Genomic DNA, 19,948 nt, shown 5'->3' with positions numbered 1-19,948 from the left:
CAAAGACCATAACTGATATGTGTGCACTTGCCTTATGCTGCATAGTTGAGGTATAATGAGACTACAAAGAACTAAGAGAATTATTCCATTTGGATGAAGACTACCTTTCTAATACTTTCTTTACTCCTAAAAGGGAAAATGACTGCCATGACAATGTGTTCAGAGTAAACCAAATTTCTTATCTTTATTTTTGCTTTGTTTCATTTTGTTTTTATCATTCTGTTAGAGACTCTACCAACTGTAGAGGGATGATGTAAGAGAAGCTTCTCAAGGAAGCACTACATCAAATTTATCTTTAAATGCTGAATTCTCAGAAACATTTTCCCATAAATGCTTACTGAATAACTGAATAATATTTATTAGCAACTAAAAAGGTGGTCAGTAATAAATTTTTGTATCCAGATATTTTATGAAAATTCCAATGAATAATTATAAAACCACTCATAATTTTGCATATTATTTGTGCTTTTTTTTTCCATCTACTGAAATTTCACTGTACGCCTAAGCCCAGATCACTGACTCTGTAATAAACATTAAAGTTTATTTATTTTTGAGAGAGAGATTGGGAGGGGCAAAGAGAGAGAGAGAGGGAGACACAGAATCTGAAGCAGGCTCCAGGTTTTGAGCTGTCAGCACAGAGCCCGAAACTCAAAAACTGCAAGATCATGACCTAAGCCGAAGTCAGATGCTTAACTGACTGAGCCACCCAGGCACCCTTGTAATATAAAACATTTAGAATTATGTGAAATATGGACTCTAGATTCCTAGATTTATAAATGGGATAAATTTTTTCACCTTTAAAATAAAAGCAGCAAAACTAATGAATATTTTTAAAGTTGTATTTAGAATTGTGTGTGTGTGTTTTTTAACTTCCGATCAACAATTTAAGTGAACAAAAAATTCAAAATAAGCATCAATTCTAGGGGTGCCTGGGTGGCTCAGTCAGTTGAGTGTCCGACTCATGATTTCAACTCAAGTCATGATCCCAGGTTCATGGGGTAGAGCCCTGTATTGGGCCCCACATTGGGCTCCAAGCTGAGAGTGGAGCCTGCTTAAGATTTTCTCTCTCTCCCTCTCTGTCTACCTCTGCCCCTCTCCCCCACTTATGCTCTCTCTCTCAAAAAAAAAAAAATCAATTCTAACAATTAGGTCTTATAAAAAACATAAAATAAAACAAAACACATATTTTAGCTAACTACTATATTTGATATTGATTTTATTTCTTCATTATCTAAACTTAGTAGCCAATTTTTCATCATGGATGCTACGGAGTATGAATTTAATCCCAAGTGTTTGTTTTTCTTTTCTTTTCTTTTTTTTAGTTCCTTCAAACTTAATCTGAATAAAACAAACCAGCAGCGAAAGTTTTGTTATATTTATAGGGAAATGCTGCATTCCTTAAAGAAATCTCAAAAAGTACAAATCCTAGAGAAGGATAGTAAATTCATGAGAGACCTCATCTTACCAAGTTTCCTGGGGGTTCTGGTAAAGGTCCCCTTTACGGTTCGACAATGAGAATTATCTCCTCCACAGACACCACACTTATCCTCAACCTTGTTAGAACCGATTTCTTTATCACAGCCCACTTTCTGGAAAGAGAAGATGTTAAGCATGGGTAGTTTTAATGTGCCAACTAAAGGTGAGAATCCTAGACAATGATGAAGCATTTGTTTCACTGGGACTCCACAGTGAGGTGGTCTGCACCAAGCCTTCATTCCAGCTCTCATTTCTAATGCCTCAATCTTTCGAAGAACTACTATGAAGTCAAATGACTTGTACTCTAGGTTAAATTCTACTCTAGGATCAATTCCCCCAGTCTAATGAAATATTTATCCCATTATACATAGTCATGACCATCAAACATTTACGAAGCACAGATATGGTAGCTGATGCTAAATAGACCAAAAGTAAAGATGGTGTTTATTCCCCTTGTTGCTTTCCTATTTGGAAAGATGAATAGCAAAACAGTGAGCTGTGCATTAGCATAAGCTTTACAAGCTGTTTAGGGATGTGAAACAAAACTTTATGAAGTGCTGGAGATTTTTATAGGACCCTATGGAAGGCATTTCAAGAATGCAGAGGGATTAAAATAGAGTCATGGAAGTTGCTCATGGAAAGTGGGTTCAAAGAGCAATACTTAAGCCATATTTAAACCAATGAGGGGTGCCTGGGTGGCTCAGCTGGTTGAGAGTCCGACTTCGGCCTAGCTCATGACCTCATGACTTGTGAGTTCGAGCCCTGCGTCGGGCTCTGTGCTGACAGCTCAGAGCCTGGAGCCTGCTTTGGATTCTGCATCCCTCTCGCTCAGCCCCTCCCTTGCTCATGCTCTGTCTCTCTCTCTCTCTCTCTCTCAAGAAATAAAAACAAAAAAACAAAAACGAAAAACAAAAACAAACAAACAAAAAAAAACAATGGAAGGTTAGTGCTATAGGATAGGGGAAGAAGAGCGAATGATTTGCAAAGCACAGGCTATGAAAGGCCTCGAATATCAGGCAGAGTTTACTTTTTCACATGAATTGAACAGGGAGCCACTGAAGGTTCTGAACCGGAGCAGGATCCTTCAGTGCAGGGTTATGTTATACGATATGCCACTGCGCTCATAAATTTGGAAGGAAAATGGGCAGAGAAAATGATGACCACATGTTTGATGTACCAGATAATGTGGGAAGTGAAGGAGGGATAAAACTCAGATTCTACTTTTGGGGGAAATTTTATTTCAAATGTAAAGCATCTGCATACTTGAGATTCATAAATATATCAGCATAACTGAAGTGAAAAAGAGACAGACAGGAGTAACATGTTAAGAAGGATGATTTCATATCAATTCAACCTGTGAACATGAACAAAAAAGTCAAGTGCATTTTTTTTTAAGAGTCCAAATAGGGCAAAAACCATTTTTACATCTTCACCACTTTGTTCTGATGTGGAATTCAGTGTTTAAACTTAGAATCAATTGGAAAGGGAGAGAAAGAATTTCCATTATTTTTTAAATAAAAGATAAAATACACTTAGCATTGTATTTTTGAAAAAGGCTCTGTATCATAAAAGTAGATGCTTACCAGTGAAATACTCAAAGCAAAGGCATCGTTCATTCCCAAGTTGCTGTATTCCCAGCCTAGATACATCAGAATAACTTAGAAAAGGTATCTGGCTGGAAATTAGGAAAAATACATTTAAATCTTGATGCTGCCAATGGCCAAATTTTGGTTTGAAAAGTGAAATTTCTCCCACATTTAGTTTAGGCCTCCTCAACTAGTCCTAGAGTATCATTTTAATGTGATTTTACAGATAAGAAAGGGTTAAAACCTTTTGAAAACATGCAGATGAAGGACCATAAAAGTAGAATTTCACGAAAACATATGAAGCTTCTGGGGAAGCAACTGTAACTCACCACACACTCTCCTCGAACACATATGCTGTATGGGTCTTTGTAAGAACAGTGTGTTCCGTCATGAACCAGCTGCTTCATGTACACGACATCTCCAGTCTCTCTGGATTGACAGTAAAGGTGGCATCTTTTCTTGGCTACGTAAGATGGAAGATTAAATCAGCTATTTATATAAAACGACATATTTGAACACTACAGTTACTTTATTTTTAAAATATGAAGTTCCAACATGGTTTCCTGAAAACAAAATATTGTATACGTAAATAAAGAGTAGCAGAAAAGGATGCATATTTGGCATACAACGAATCTAAACTGTGAAACTTGTTTAAGTTTATTTTATTCACTTTGAGAGAGGGAGAGAGTGTGCACGTGCATGAGTGGGGGAGGTGCAAAGAGAGAGGGAGAGAGGGAATCCCAGGCAGGCTCTGCACTGTCAGCTCAGAGCTGAATGCAGGGATTGATCTCACGAACTGTGAGATCGTGACCTGAGCTGAAATCAAGAGTCTGATGCTCAACTGACTGAACCACCCAGGTGCCCCTAAACTGTGAAACTTTTGAGAGTGAACAGTGGTTGAAATAATAGTTACACAGCAACAACTGGGAGTGTCCCAGGCAAACCGGGTTGTACCAACAACCCTGAATTTTACCACAGGTCTTCAACAAACTTTAATTCAGAGGGAGGCAATTTACTTTTAGTGACACTTTGAGAACTAAAAGGGTTTCTCTTCTGTCTGGCCCAATGCCCTGGTATGGTCAACATCTCCTATAGGATCTCATTAATTTTACTATAATTTATGTGACTCATTTCATCGAAATAAAAAAGAATGCATCTTCTTAATGCATTGCAACTCTGAATTCCTATGTGGATGCATCTTTTCCATAAAACAGCTTATAAACTGAACTTGGCAGTGTATTATATCACATGGTTATCATGTAACTATTTTTCTTTTATCCATCCAAAGATGAAGTACGGCAAGATGTTCGTTCCCATTTGAACATTATTTAACCAAAAATTCATGGTTAGAAGTAAACAATTAAAAGGAAATTAAAAAAAATTTTTTTTAAGTTTATATATTTATTTTGAGAGAGAAAGAGAGAGAGAGAGAACAGAAGTGGGGAGGGGCAGAGAGAGAGAGAGGGAGAGAGAGAGTCCCAAGCAGGCTTCACACTATCAGTGCAGAGCCCAATGAGGGGCTCGATCCCACCACAGTGAGATCATGACCTGAGTCGACATCAAGAGCCAGACATTTAACTGACTGAGCCACCCAGATACCATGAAAGGGAGTCTCTAAGTTCATTTCTCATAACTAGTATATAGTACAAAAGTAAAAGGTTATAAATTGGCTTTTGTTCTTAAGTAATGATCTATTTCTTGGTGCTCACTCACTTGTAAAAGAACTGTATTCTTTTTCTAGTTATTCAGCAAGGAAAGATCACACTAGTCCAGAGCATTTCCTCGTAGAGGCACTTCAGTCAAAGGAGGAAACTCAACATGTCTCCTAGGGGTTGCTTTCCACTGGTCTCTTCAGTAGCCATGGTGGGAATGCTCTTGGCCAGGAACTAGCTCACAATTCTCACCTCTCTAGAGAAAGCCTTCCTCTTCAAAACCCAGCAAGACTTACCCCTATAAACACCAAGTTTTCTAAGTTACCAACCAGGTGCCAGGAGTCCAAGGGATTGGTGTGGACAAGGCTTAACCTCTGAAGTTCCCATCCACACAGTGGGAAAGAGAGAGAAGGTCCACTCCACTCACAGTCAGGATGTTCGTAGGGCAGCCAGTGGTGCTTGGTGTTGTGGTATTCAAAGTGGGAGTTCCGCTGTTGGCACTGCTGTCCTCTGAAGTCCTCGAAGTGCTTCTGGCACTCTTCTGTATTACAAAGCTGGTACTCGAAGTTAACACCAGGACAGTCCTGACCGCCATTGATGGGCCTACAGAAAAAAGACAGCACTGGAAAATGCCCTTTGGCTCTGCTCCAGCAGTGGAAGCTCGCAGACTCAGTGCCTGAAGGCAGGAGGCCAGAGTTTCGGAGCTGTAGGCACAAAGTGAATGAACTCCTACTTCCTGATTTCAGTCCCTTTCTGAAAATGCCATCCTCTCCCAGTACATGTGTGTGTCAGGTACAGGGAGGGAAGATGGGGACCAAAAACTTGACTTAAATCAGCTTTTCAAACAGTCTGTTTTGGATGTATGTGTATGGTGAAAGTATATAAAGAAATATAAAAACATATGTATCTATGGTCTGAGGGAAATAGATTTTCTGCCATGCATAAAACACATAGATATAACCCAAAGAAATCTGATCACAGCTGTAGGCCTTCGTTTTCTCATATGGCAAATGCAAAAATTAATCCCATCTTTCTTAGGGGAAAATGGAGAGGACTGAATAAGTCCACATATTTAATATACTTAGAAAGAAGCATGGCTCGCGGTGAACCTTAGCTGTTCTTACAATTTTTATTGTTTTGGTGACTTCCACTAATACTTCTGTCATCCCTTCTGTGAAGACAGGTATGCCACAATTGATCTTCTTTATAAAATGGTAAACCCTAGGCCAGAAAGAATGTCCTAAGGATCTGCTGCGCATGCAGGAAGGAAAGATCCAATATAGTTAGTTTGAGGGAGTGAATGGATAGCTGTTTCCCCAACAGTTCCTTGGTGTTCCTTCAAGGTCTTTCTGTTGCCCTGTTCAGATGTGTTGCTCTCCTAACCCCAGAGTGTGGGAGCCCCTGTCTGGAACTACTCCCCACGCTGACATGATTCCTGTGGACAGCTTCAGTGCCCAGGCTCTCTCTGCCTTGCTCCTGAAGATTTCTAAAGAGCAACTGCTTCAAAAACCTCTAATCTTCACTCCAGCCTTTCATCTTCACTATTGACTACTCTTCACAAGATTGATGAATAGAGATTTGCCCAAAACAGACACTTAAACCCTTGGTTTTCATGTTGTATACTTCACATGTATTTCATGAAAGAAATATTAACAACACAATATGGAAGCATTTTCTGGTGTAGCCAAAAACAACTCGAAATTACAGCAGTTATACTCACGCGGGATTGTTACACTGGCGTGTTCTGAAACGGACACCAGTTCCGCACGTCCGGGAACAGGAACCAAATTTGGTCCATGATCCCCAATTGCCATCTTGTTTTTGTTGATTGGCATTCTTCCACATGCAATGACCCTTATAGCACCACTTGGGAAAATGACAAAAGGCAATTATGAAAATCACGCATATGCTAAAGCTGAAGTTGTTATACAAGGGCCACCAGTTAAAGGCCTTCACTTCTTCCCCCGCCCACCAGGTAAAAATGCATTTAAAAATGAACCCAGTGCAATTATATCAATAAGGTGCCCTATACAGGATAATTTAGGCTTGCATTTTTAAGTATAAAATGAAAAAATAACATTTACTCAGACAAGCTTTTAAATGATACATTTACAGTGAGCATCAAACATAACCAGTTAAGAATGATCTGAGGACCCAACTTGCATAGTGGGTACTATTCTACCCTTCATCCTTCGTTAGCTGTAATTTTAGGCTTTTTAAGGGTCATATGCACCCCTTTACAATAATAACAGAAAAATATATGCCTTAACTTTGGAATTAAATAACATATCTAAAGCATATATAGTATTCAAAACACTTAAATATGTTTCAAACTTTTCATTCACAATGATTCTGAGAGATAGGTCATTTATTTTATCTTTACGTTTTAGATGAGGACTACCGCGGCCCAGGAAGGATCATGAGGAGGATAAGAACATCTGACCAAGAAATAATTAAGTGGGAACCACTGAACCTTGATACTATAGAGGTACCTCGCTTATAGTACCCAGCACATAGCAGGTGTTCAACCGGTATTCTTTTCCTTTCAACATTTTGACTTGCTTTTTTATCCTATATACAATGAAAATGTCTCTTAAAACTCAAATTTGGTTAAGTTTAAATACAACACAAATATATTTAGAGAAGTTGGATGTTCAGAGTTGATGTACAGGATATATTTTTCATAAAGCAAAAATGAATTCATTATTGCTCGTTTTTTTAGTCAAAAGTCTGTAACACTGAATTTTTCCAAACATAATGTGTTTAGCATGGTACCTAACAAAGTTAAACACCAATAATGGCAGATGATATTATTATTATTATTATTATTATTATTGTAATTCTCATAGCAAATATAGTTCATACATATTTGGACTACAGCTTAAAGGGCTTTAAAAGAACTGAAAGCTATGTAAATCTTCCTTGCCAGCTTTTGGTCCTGTCTACAATATCTTATTTCCAAACTAGTCAAGGCTCTTCAGTTTGAGTTCTTAACATGCCTTTGTTTTGGGTTTGGTGATCTTTCCCCTTATGAGTAGCGTAGCTTGGCCCCTGGCCAGTTTCTGAGCATTCGACCTTGACTACACAATGTGAGATTTAAAACCTCTGGGCATCTTTCCCCAAGGAACAAGGCCAAATCTTCTGTATAAATTCACATGACTTTATTTCTGGACAACTTTCACAAGGAGTGAGACGCCAGCAAGTAAATCAAATCCCATTAGCAGGGGCACAGATATTCTGCTGAGCTGCTGTTTCCTATTCTATCAGCAGTGGCTGAAGAGCGGTCTCAAAGATGTCTGATTCTATTCCTTGAAATTCGTAAATGTTACCTTATTTGGTAAATGGTCTTTGCAGATGTGATTTGGTTAAGGATTCTGAGATGGAGAGATTATCCTGGGTTATCCAGGTGGGCCCTAAATGCTAGCACAGTACATGTACCCTTATAAGACAGGGGCAGAGGGAAATTTGCACACAGAAGAGAAGGAGATGATGTGGCCATGGAAGCAGAGATTGAAATGGTGCAGCCACAAGTCAAGGAATGCAGGCGGCCACCAGAAGCGGGAAGATGTGAGAACAGATCCTCCCCTAGAGCCTCTGGAGAGAGTACGGTCCTGTCCACACATTGATTTTTGCCCAATGAAATAGATTTTGGACTTCTGGCTTCTAGAACTATTAGAAAATAACATTTCTGTTGTTTTTAGCACCCAAGTTTGGGGTAATTTGTTATAACAGCCATAGGAAACAATGTTTGTACATGATCACAATGAAACCCTATACACCATGTCTTGCACAAAAAGGACTACAGCCATGGTCATAATTTTCTAGGTTTCTAAAGATGATTATTGTGAAACATATCTTAAGTCTTTATTGCATAAATAGATACACTCACTTTTCCAGCAGCACATTCAGTCCCATCAAGTGGGGGTCCTTTTTTTGTCTTACAAAAGTAGGGATTATCAGGATGGCTACACCACAGCTGTTTACATGGGTCAAATGTTCGGAACTGGAAGAGAGAGAATCAAGATCTCAGTGACCGACAGATGGCATGTCATACCAATGTATGTCCAACCATATCTTCTATACAGTTTGTTCATGTTTCTTGGATATTTTCATTTCAAATTAATAGTCATAGTTGTGGCATGTTAAGAAAAAAGTACTGCCTAAGAATTCCAAGGAAAGAATACTTTCATTCTGCTATTCTAAAATATTAATGATAAGCAATGATTTGTCTGGGATTCTCTGGTTCACTTTAACATTTCTGCGCACTATTTTTTTTTATGGTTTTCAAATAGACAACACTGGAACTTTAAAGAATTTGTAAACATTATGACCATTTTAAATACAAAAACTTATTATGATAATTTTATAGCTCTCCTTAGCCCTGTAAGTATGAACTAGTCAGGTATAAACAATAAAAATACCCATCATAATGATCTGGCTCAAAGCAGAAAATATTTGTAAGGCTTGCTATGTGAGATCAAGTTTTCTGAGTGTTACAAAATACCACAATATATTCATATAGTTTATAACGTACTTTCCACATATTTAATCCTGAAAACAATCCATGGCTGAGAATATGAGTTACGAGGTAAGGCTGTAGTTATGGTTATAAGTGAGAAAGTAACAGACCAGCATATTAGTATTCTTATTCCTGAGAATGTTTTATCTTCCTAAAACACGACATTACAATATCCAAATAGTTGTCTGTGCTCTTTACTTATCTGATCTCTTTGTAACTGGAAACATCTTACCATTCTCTAGATTAAAAAAAAAAAATCAAAACACCAGTTTATCTACATATTCATTGCTTATACCACTAATTACCCACACATAGCCTTATGGTCATAGTCTTTTTTTGTTGTTGTTTTTAAATTAGCACTCATTTTGGACCTGGGTTCTTGTTGTTGTTGTTGTTCTAATTCCTATTACTTAAATGCAGAAATTGTACTTTTCCATAATATTGAGCCAAACTTTAGAATTCTCAGCTCTAAAGCATTAATGTAAGTAGTAAGGGGCTGACAGTGTGCACCTTACAGACAGACCAAATGACTGTAGATATCTCCACATGGAAGATTTCAAACAGAAGATCAACTTCTTTTCAGTGCCATGAAATATTTATTTTTCTTTCTCTAACACATAAAGCTTGCTCCAACATATAAAAAGCCCTTCCTTTCTCCCCTCCCCCTCCTTTTTTTAATAAACTACTAAAACGCATTATAGAAATTTAGTGAAACATACCTCTAATCTGCATAGCTACATGGAACACTGGCTTTACTGAACTCCATTTACTATGTGCCTGCATTGTGCTAAGGACTTTAATTATACTATCAAATTTAATCCTGGTGCCAAATTCCACGAGATAAATACTATCGTTATCCACATTTTACACCTGGGGAAACTAAGTCAGAGAATGACTAAAGTTCTCAAAGTTATATATCTAGTGAGATCCAGATTCTGACAACCCACCTCGTCTGAGTATGAAACACACGCTCGTTACCTTCACACTATTGCTCCTGACCTTCATACTATACCACATGACTGTCATGTGAGAGAGAATACATGAGCACAACTCTTCCATCTGGTCAGAGCGGTATGAAATTCTGGCCAACAAACTAATGAAAAGCAACCTATCAAAGGCTTAGAAGTCATTTCTGAAGGTCACAAAAAACAAGGGAGAAATAGAGCATAAAGTTTCATGGCCTGACAATCTTAGTTTCAATGTCTGGCTCCCCTATTGACCAGATGCATGATTTAAGCAAATTGTTAAATCTCTCTCAAGTCTTGGCTTTTTCATCTGTAAAATAAAACTGGTTGCCAGTTCCCAGACTCCCATCTAGTCTGTCACAAGGATTAAATACTAATTCACAAGGATTAAATAATATAGTACTTAGCTTCAGCACGTAGTGACACAGCAAACACACAATCATTGATAGATAACCTTATACTTGCACCAGTGAGTCTGTGAAGCTCACCAAACAGGAGCTACGCAAATAGATTTCAAGATGCAAAATCTCAATGGACTTTGAGTAACATACCGCAGTGCACATTTTATAACCAACCCCAAAGTCAAAACGACATTGTTCATCCATAGAGTAATTGATTCCAGGAAGTTCTGGGAGTTTGGGCCAATCATGTTCAAAAGGGTCATCAAGGAGACAGTCATAGGAACTGTAGAAAGGAAAATATTTCAACTAGTAAAGTGTTCGTTTTTGTTTTTTTTTTTTTTTTATCACATCCTAATGAAAAAGTATTCTTAGGTTACATACTCTAGAATTCCATCACATCATATAGCAAGATCACAAAGGCATACGTTTTAAGGTTTTGGGTTTAAGTTCCACTTAGAAAAAGACCCATCATCCTTATTCATCCCAGAAATAATAAGCCAGGCATGACTCAGGAAGACAGTAGAATTTTGACAGCCTTATACATGTCTCCAGCTGAGTCCCCACATGGTGTGGTGGTGCAGATACTGGCACTGATGCTATATCAGCATCATAGTGACACATTATGCAGGCCTCACATGGCCATCCTCTCCCTGTCCTCAACTCAAGTTTGACCGTAAGTCAAAGATGCTATAAGGAATTTACTAAACGGAAACCACAGTTAAAAATTCACTTAAATTCTACGCTTATGGTTTAAAATATTGTGATTACATTATGGCATCATTGTGCCAAAAGCTCTGAGTCATAAGAAAATGTTTATTATGAGCAACAGCTTTCATTCACTGGGAGTTTGGTTATGACCAAGGTCCTAAAAGTCAGCTTCATGTCTGTGTTATGCTGTGACGTAAATGCTCTCTCACGACATGCAGAAGGGGACATACTGGATGTATCTCTTCAGTTCTTGGCCACTGCACCGGGACCAGTGGTAACGATGAAATGCTGCTTGCACCAAGGGGGCCATGACACTCCCCATAGCAGTCTCATCACCACACCTGTTGCCTTGGCCGTCATGCTCCATTCCCAGCCTAGAACAAAAGGGAGACCTCCCTGGTAAGAATCAGAGGGACCATTGGTTTTGCTTGATTTCACTCTTGAAAGTCATTCGAGGGAAATACACATTCTAGAAATTAACGTGGGTTTTGTGGAAAAGTCAAAGAAACTGCAAAATAGAGAACCATCTGACAGAAATGTCTCTCTTATTCTATAGCTATGTAAAGCACAGGGGTATCTCTGCAAGCCAGAGCCACTTACTTAGTTTCAGTACATGACCTCTTCCCTGTTTTGAGCTCCTCACACTTGGCAAGGAATGAGAGTTGCAGGCTGGCATGTACTCGGCCCAAAGTGTGAACAATACTGAGAGAAGCAGGAAAGAAAAGACTTTTTTTTTTTTTTTTGCTTTATAGCTGTCAACAGTGACTTACACATGGCCAGTCTCATGGGCTACTACAAAAGCAGATGAAAAACCATCCTCATGATTCAGGGTACAACTTCTCACTGGATGACACATGCCGGTGACTGGAGCATATCCTGTAGAGAATAACAATTACTTTTATTTTCATTTTATGAGAAAACCCATTAAACACTACTACTGGACCTTCGCCTAGAAAAAAAAAAAAGGCTTTTCAGGAAACAGAGGCAGTATTATTTCACTGCTAGTGTTGTGCCACGTTCTCTTGGGAAAGCCACACACAGGTAACGGTCTCTAAAAAGATTCATTGGGTCTGCGTTTTCTCCTTTCCTAAGGGAAGGAACTGCCTGGAGTTACCATTCTGTTCCTCCCACCAACAAAGCCCTGTCTTTCTGTTTTAGTGAATGGTCCTTCCCATGATGGTACTGATGAAGGGAGCCAGAAATTCCATCAACGTTGAAAAGAAACTCATCAGTCTACTTTTTTTCCAAAGTCTACATCAGAATTTATTAGATAAATGTAAGCTGACTTTGGAAGAAAGTTCCTTGGCAGCAGTCATTTCTCATGGTATCTCCTTTCCCTTTCCAAAGAGTTAGTGGAAATCACACTGTATTTTACAGCGTCCCCTCCATATCCCGAATGCATAATCATTATTTTAAAGGCAAGTATAATTTATTATAGCATTTAAGTGGCATTTAACATTGTGAATTCCACAGAAGTCACTGGAAGCAATAGAAAGAAAGTGTATGCTTGGCTGATGCATGATGGAAAGTGATGGTAGGGATTGGAACATTTGAACGGATTCTTTGATTTAGGATTATTTTTGAAAAGTCATGCCCTTAAGTTTTTCTTCTGCATATTAATAGAAATACCTTGCATTCCAGCAGGTCCAAAGTCTTGCCTGGTTAAGAAAATTGCATGATCATGGTGTTCAGAGTGGTTGGGATCAGATTTTTGTTGTTGGCAAGCCCAGCGACACACGTTCTCCAAGCTTCTGGATGGGTTTCCCCTTTCTATTAGGCTGATGGACTAAGAGGAAACAGTGTGTTGAAGAAGTGCACAAAACTTTCCCAAAGTCTTCCTATCATAACTTTCTCTGAAGTCAACATTTGGGAGTGCAATATTTAAGGATGTTCAATAACATTATCTAGTGCCTATGTATATATCTTTTATTTGGGAATTCTAAATGCCCGTGAAGGATATCTTAAAGATGATTAGTGTTACCTGTGTGAAAGGTGACTGACACTTTTATGGGAACATGTAATGCTGACATTTGCTATCATGGGGCAACTCAATATTAATCGTTGGGGTAAGAATTTTAGTGGTCTATTACCTAATTCAGCTCAGATTTCTTAGTTTTATAGATATTAAGAACAACAACAAAAAAAGGGTTAAAGATCCTGGCATAAGACTTTTATCCAGAGCTGTTAAAGTAAACAGTCTTTCATTAACTTTTTTATTTTTATTTTTATTGGTCCAGAACTGATCAACATATGTGAAGAACACAGGTTCTTCAATGAGCTGGCAAAGCTGGTTAAACCTTCATTTTGGGAAGAGGTCAAATTATATAAACCTTACACTGAAAAAAGCAACAACACTTTTCTTAACCTCACAGCAATGAAGAGGGATGTACTCTTATCTCGCAGTTCCAAGAGATGGACTGACATTGCTTGGAACATTGCTACCACCATAGTATGATCAGGAGTTAAAAGCTCAGAAGGAAAAGGGCCCATCCTTCAAGAACCAAGTATCCATACTTTCCAGAGTAGTTCTGATGGGCTAAGAAATTGAATTTGGAACCCAAATTAGTCCTTAGTTGGCCAACAAGCTAAGAGTTTTGTTACATTTCAGCAAATGTTATTATCCATGTTTACATTCTGAATAAAATTAGCTTGGTTTATTATATGCTGATCACATACTTCTCCACGTAAATCCTATAACAACCAATCGAAGGCTGTTAACATCTCCAGCTGGAGTTGACTTGTATTCAGTGTTAGTGACACAAAGTAGGTCAGGTTTATGGAATAAAGTAAACATCAGTGACACCCTCTCATCAGAAAATGATTAAGTGGGTGTTAAATACATAATGAAATGCAAACACATGGATTTTTCCTGTTTGTTAAATGCATAATTTCATTAGTATTTCATAATCAGGAGGATTAAGTATGGGAGTGGGAATGTGATTTTAAAACATCAAGAAAAGTGCCAAGTCAGTGCCTTTCTCAGAGGGAGAAACTATGGTCATCCATTTCATTACTTCCAAGCACAGGCACATCTACTGCCATTTTAAAGCCAGCTGAAGTTAGTTATATTACATGAAATTCCTACTGTGTACATTTTGACCTAATTTTTTGTTTGCAAAAGGATTAAAGCTCTTCTAAATGCATATCCACTGTATACTTCACTTTCCTAAGTGGAAAATATACATATAAAATAATTGTTTTTAACAAATCATGAAAGGGCAAGGATCTTTGCTATTTTTCTTCACTGATATATTCAAGGCACCTAGAAACAAGCATCTGACACATAGTAGGCACTCAGTATAGATGTTTTGAATGAATAAGTGAATCACAAATTTGATGATAATAGTAGACTAAAGAAATTCTCTTTTCTGACAATCGTATCCATTTTTTTCACTCATACAGCCATGCCTAAAGTCAAAATATCTGAATCCATTAGTCACATGAACAAAGCAAATGGCATCAGCACAAAAATCATTAACTGCTCAGATTGGGAGATGTGTACTCATTGTGGTGGTTTCTCTTCCTCAGTCTATGTGAGACATCAGTGCCACATGTTAGCTATAGCTTCAAAAATTTAAGCTTGTTTGCTAACCCAGTCCTTAACATTCACAGTTTACATATTTTAGGGCATTTTACCTTTGCATAACCCAGCATTATCATGCGCACCAGGACCACATTCATATGTACTCCAAGGGACTCATCATGGTAAATTTCATTCACCTAGAAACAAAGCAGATAATTGCTAAAAGAAAGGTAACACATCAATGATTATGAGAGGCACAGCATTTCAGGGACCAGCCATATAATCACAAGTACTAGAATCAAGTCACTTTTTTTTTTAATTTGGTTTAAGCTGAACCCTGAAATTACTTACCTTTAGCTTTGGAACAATTCTCCGATATGTGAATTACTGATTTTGTAAACCCCACAGTACCATGAACGTGGAGACTATGCCTTCAAAGGGCTTCATTAAACTATTGTTGTGTTAGAAAGAGTCCAATGTGCTATAACCCGCAATTCATCAAAAGCAACCACATGTGGGTGGTGACTCTGGCAAGAGTCTACTAGCTGTGTGGAGTCACGGCCATGTAGAGAGAATCAAACAGCAGGCATTTGTCTGGGTCCTCATGTCACCACCACGGGTCCTAATCTGGTTGGGAGAGCTCATGGAGACAGAGCTGGTGAGCAGGAGCTGTGGTGGTTTATCTGCAGGCCAGTGAGTGGGTAGACTGAAGTGTGCAGCTGGGACAACGGTGATTTAGAAGTTCTACAGTGTGAGAAGTCCTTCAATATTTGAATTACCAAGGTCCTGTATCAGTGTATATTAGATGAATATCACCCTTGGGTATAGCTCAGAAAAGCAAAGTCGAGTCATTCCTTTTTATTTAATTTCTAAAGTTGGGCTGACATTTCTAAAAGTGATTTGGCATGCTTTAAAATCATAATCTCAGCAACCTCAAAATCACAGTCCAACACGCATTTATACAGATGAGGAAGGTGAAGACAGTAGAGATTAACTGATATGCAAAAGCCACAGTCAACTGTCGGCAGATATGAATCTAAGGTGAACCATCATTGTGTCTTCTGATTAAGACAGTGCAAAATAAGTGTGAAAAAAAAAAGATTGCTTATTAAGTTAGCAAATGTTAGCAGGAATGGGAGAGGTGGAGTTATCTGATTAGAAAAATTCTTAGCTGTTCCCATGGATAGGGACCCAACATTTGTCACAATAACTAAAAGAGGGGTGGAAAACTAACTGCAATTTGACTTGAAATCCAGGAGACTTGGACAGTAAGCACAGCAAATTGAAAACCCACAGAGAAAAGATAACCATAATCTCATAGAAAGGGGCTTTAAAAAGAAATACAACTCAAGAATGATAGAATGTTCTAAAAACAATCCCACAAAATTCATGAATCATAAAATTGCAAATTACCACACTGACCAAGAAACAGACTAACATATCTCAACTGAAATATTTCAAGAATCTAATGGTACTTGCCAGAACACCTTAAAAAAATGAAGGCCTTAAATATAGACTAAAGGCATACTTACTAAATTCAGATGGAACAAAAAAGAAGACAGCTAAGATGGAGGTAAAAAAAAAAAAAAAAAACCTACAGAAACTAGTATATGCTAAAGAAGGCAAAGTACAGTTTGACAAGAAAAGATGTAGAATCCTCTCACACAGAAAAATGCATTGACATATACACACATACATTTTACAAATGCATATACACACATAGAATGCTAAGACCAATTTAATCCCTGTTCAAGATAAGCCAAGGTAAAAAAAAAAAATGTGCTCTTGCTGGGCACAGGTGTGCAGGCAGGTAACCCAGGGACAAGCTATCCCCTCTGGAGGCCAGGGTGTACCTAAAGTATTGAGTACATTTTATCTATGATATCTTGTAAAAGAGATGTTGACAAACATGAGTATATCTAGAGAAGAATAAAAAGCAAGAAACCTAGAAAATGTGTCACATAAAGAATGGAAGACGTAATGGCCAAAAGCAGAACACCAAACGCTAATGGTCTCGGCTGATATCTTGGTTCAGCCCCTCATTGTGGTGTGGTCTCTATCTTTTTGAGTCTCAATAAAATGGGCATAATAAGAATACTACCACACTGGGCTAGTGCAAGAATTAAAAGATTTAACTCATGCAAACATATTGCTCAAAAAATTTGAGAGGTAAGGAGAGAGGGACATTAAGGAACATTAGAATATGGGAAACAGAAAAGAAAAACTTAGAAAGAAGACTTAATAGCTGCCATATGAAAAAAGGCTTCAATTTATTCTGTGTATCTACAGAAAATAAAAACCTTAAGTTCAAACTATGAGAAGGATAGATTTCAGTTCAATATAAGGAAAAACTAAATGCTGGACAAAAAAGCTGTGATTTCTTGTGACCATTTGGTCACGGGCACAATCTCTTCTTCCATACCTGCCTAATTGAAGACTGAATCCCTTTCCTCTTCTGGATTAATTATCTGATAAGAAATTCCTAACATCTGAGGTGCCTGGGTGGCTCAGTCAGTTAAATGTCCAATTCTTGATTTCGGTTAAGGTCATGATCTCACAGTTTTGTGAGTTTGAGCCCCATACTGGGCTCTGTGCTGACAGTGTGGAGCCTGCTTGAGATTCTCCCCCTCTCTCTCTGCCCCTCCCCTGCTGGCACTCTCTCTGTCTTCCTCCAAAATAAATAATAAAATAAAAATTAAAACAAAATTCCTAACATTATAATGCCAATGTAAGTAAAAAGGCTGAAGCCAGACATATCGCTCACTAACACATTCATCCAGAGACTCATGGACATTCCAAGAGACTTTTCCTAAGGCAGCTGTTCTGAATTAGCAACATGACTTCACTCACATGTACTCAGCTTAATGTAATTGAAATATAAATGCATTTGATGTAAAAAGAAAGGAAAAAAAAAAAGACTGAAAGCAATGCTAGTAAATACACAAAATAGGAGAACAATAAAATTTTAAACTAAAGAAAAGTAGTTAGGTAAAAAAAAAAAAAAATTCCAGGGCAAAGATGATGGAAGGATGGAAGGAGGGAGACACAGCCACTTGCACAGCAGTGGCAACAACTATAAAATGTAGGAAACACATCAGAGATCATAAATGAAGGAAAGGTGGCGATAATGACAAATAGCATATGATAGTTCAGTTAGTATAATGTACCTATAATCATCCTAAATTAGTAAATTCATCCATACTTGGGAAATTTTAAGATCAGTACAATACCAAGAAAGTATAATGGACAAAAGTTAGGTTATCAATGATAATATTATATTATAAAATGTTAGAGTAAAAGGACACTTTTTAAAAGTCAGAGTTAACCATTCACCAAATGAAAAGTATTATTTAACAAAAGTCACTATTACGCCAGGCTAATTAGACAGCAGGGTACTCCGGTAGAGACCAAAATTGATCATGGAATCTTCTAGGTTAGCACATATTTGTGAAGCTATCACGGGACATACACAAATTATTATGGGTAGAAATCACCAAATAGAAGGCAATAATATGTATACAGAGCAGAGAGTATTCTTTCAATATGGCAAACCAACACACATTAGGTATCTGTGTTATGCAAAGCATTGGATATCATTTATTATCTTGATTTTCAAAGTTTAAAAAAGTTGCTCCCTATACATTATTTACTTTAAAATGTATTTAATAATTTGGCTGCTTTCCATCTTGCTAGGCCTTATTAATAACAGGATGCAATGTTTTTATACTCAGAGACCTATAGGATAAGAGTTGAAAAAATAATCAGCAACAAAGGATAAGATATTCAAAGACCTGGATTCCGTCCCAGCTAAGCCACTGATAAACTGAGTGACCTCAGGCTCTCTGAGCCTGTTTTCTCACTGGCAAATTATAATTGGATTTGCTGTGCCTGTTTCAAAGAGCTGTTGTCCAAATCGAGCAAAATGGCACACAACTGCTCTCAGTAAAACATGAAAAACTTTGGCACCCTTCCATCTATCCTTGAAAAAGATTTTGAAGATTTATGGATGTATTTTCATAATCTACGTGAAAAGAACAAGAAATACAACGGCCTCCTTCTTAGTTTTCACTAAAAGAGACTCAAGACTCTTTTTCTAGAAATCTCAATTGAATGAAAGATGTGATTTAAATTATATATATAATAAAATTTTGGGAAAAACCATTTGACACTTATTTTTTTTTTTTTTTTCAAAACTGTTTCAACGTACAAAAGCTCTTTCCAGCAGATGGCAGCATGCACATTTTTGAGGGGGGTACAGGCTGCTACATACACCTGGAGGTACTTACTCACCAGTTGTTATGTCTGCCTTTTCCTATATTTACACATAAATAAAATCACTTCCTCAAAATTAAATACAAGTTTTAAAATATTCTAGCCTAAGGAAAACACTGAGTCATTTGACTCTTGAAAGCAAAGAAAAATACTGAAAACATCTTTATTTAGACTGTTTTTTCAATGTCATCTATTAAAACACATGTGAAACAGAGAAACTCCAAGAATCTGACTACAAATTAATCACAAATCGTAACAATCAATAAATTATACACCGAATGAAATAAAAACATCTCACTGAATGAACCACTTGAGTCTGTCAAGATGAAGTAGAATATTTGTCAAGAAAGAATTTTACAACTCTTAGTGACAAGGAAAGCATTTTTTTCCTAAAAGCAACATCAAAAACAAACAAAAACAACAGCTAATATTATATAGAGCTTTCCAGATTCCAGACACTGCTTTAAATGCTTTATATGAATTCAAGTAATCCTTGCAACAACTTCAGAGATCTTAGTATCTTCATTTTGTATCTAAGAAGTTGCGACCCAGAGGGGCGCCTGGGTGGCTCAGTCGGTTAAGCGTCCGACTTCAGCTCAGGTCACGATCTCGCGGTCTGTGAGTCCGAGCCCTGAGTTGGGCTCTGGGCTGATGGCTCAGAGCCTGGAGCCTGCTTCCGATTCTGTGTCTCCCTCTCTCTCTGCCCCTCCCCCGTTCATGCTCTGTCTCTCTCTGTCTCAAAAATAAATAAACTTAAAAAAAAAAAAAGCTGCTAAAGAAGTTGCGACCCAGAGAAGTAACTTGCCCAAGGTCACGTAGTTAACAGACACGGCAAAGGATGAAAAC

At 37.7% G+C, this 19,948-nt stretch overlaps 1 protein-coding gene across 2 annotated transcripts in view; it reads right to left on the bottom strand.

The window, feature by feature from the left end:
- Positions 1–19,948, bottom strand: part of ADAMTS3 (ADAM metallopeptidase with thrombospondin type 1 motif 3) — a 261,425-nt gene that overhangs the window by 28,522 nt on the left and 212,955 nt on the right. For both annotated transcript variants that reach the window (XM_019467868.2, XM_019467879.2), the window contains exons 6-15: positions 14,944–15,027; positions 12,937–13,093; positions 12,078–12,183; positions 11,538–11,681; positions 10,750–10,882; positions 8,604–8,717; positions 6,435–6,580; positions 5,142–5,317; positions 3,392–3,525; positions 1,466–1,589 (exon numbers count right to left, since the gene is read on the bottom strand). In XM_019467868.2, the coding sequence (XP_019323413.1) occupies positions 1,466–1,589; positions 3,392–3,525; positions 5,142–5,317; positions 6,435–6,580; positions 8,604–8,717; positions 10,750–10,882; positions 11,538–11,681; positions 12,078–12,183; positions 12,937–13,093; positions 14,944–15,027 (1,318 nt within the window). The remainder of the gene's footprint in view (positions 1–1,465; positions 1,590–3,391; positions 3,526–5,141; positions 5,318–6,434; positions 6,581–8,603; positions 8,718–10,749; positions 10,883–11,537; positions 11,682–12,077; positions 12,184–12,936; positions 13,094–14,943; positions 15,028–19,948) is intronic.

This window comes from Panthera pardus, unplaced genomic scaffold, assembly GCF_024362965.1.
Source record: "Panthera pardus isolate Hobbes unplaced genomic scaffold, ASM2436296v1 HiC_scaffold_13, whole genome shotgun sequence".
NCBI lineage: Eukaryota > Metazoa > Chordata > Mammalia > Carnivora > Felidae > Panthera > Panthera pardus.
Note: the sequence above shows the minus strand (reverse complement) of the source record. Positions and strands in the feature narration are given on the sequence as shown.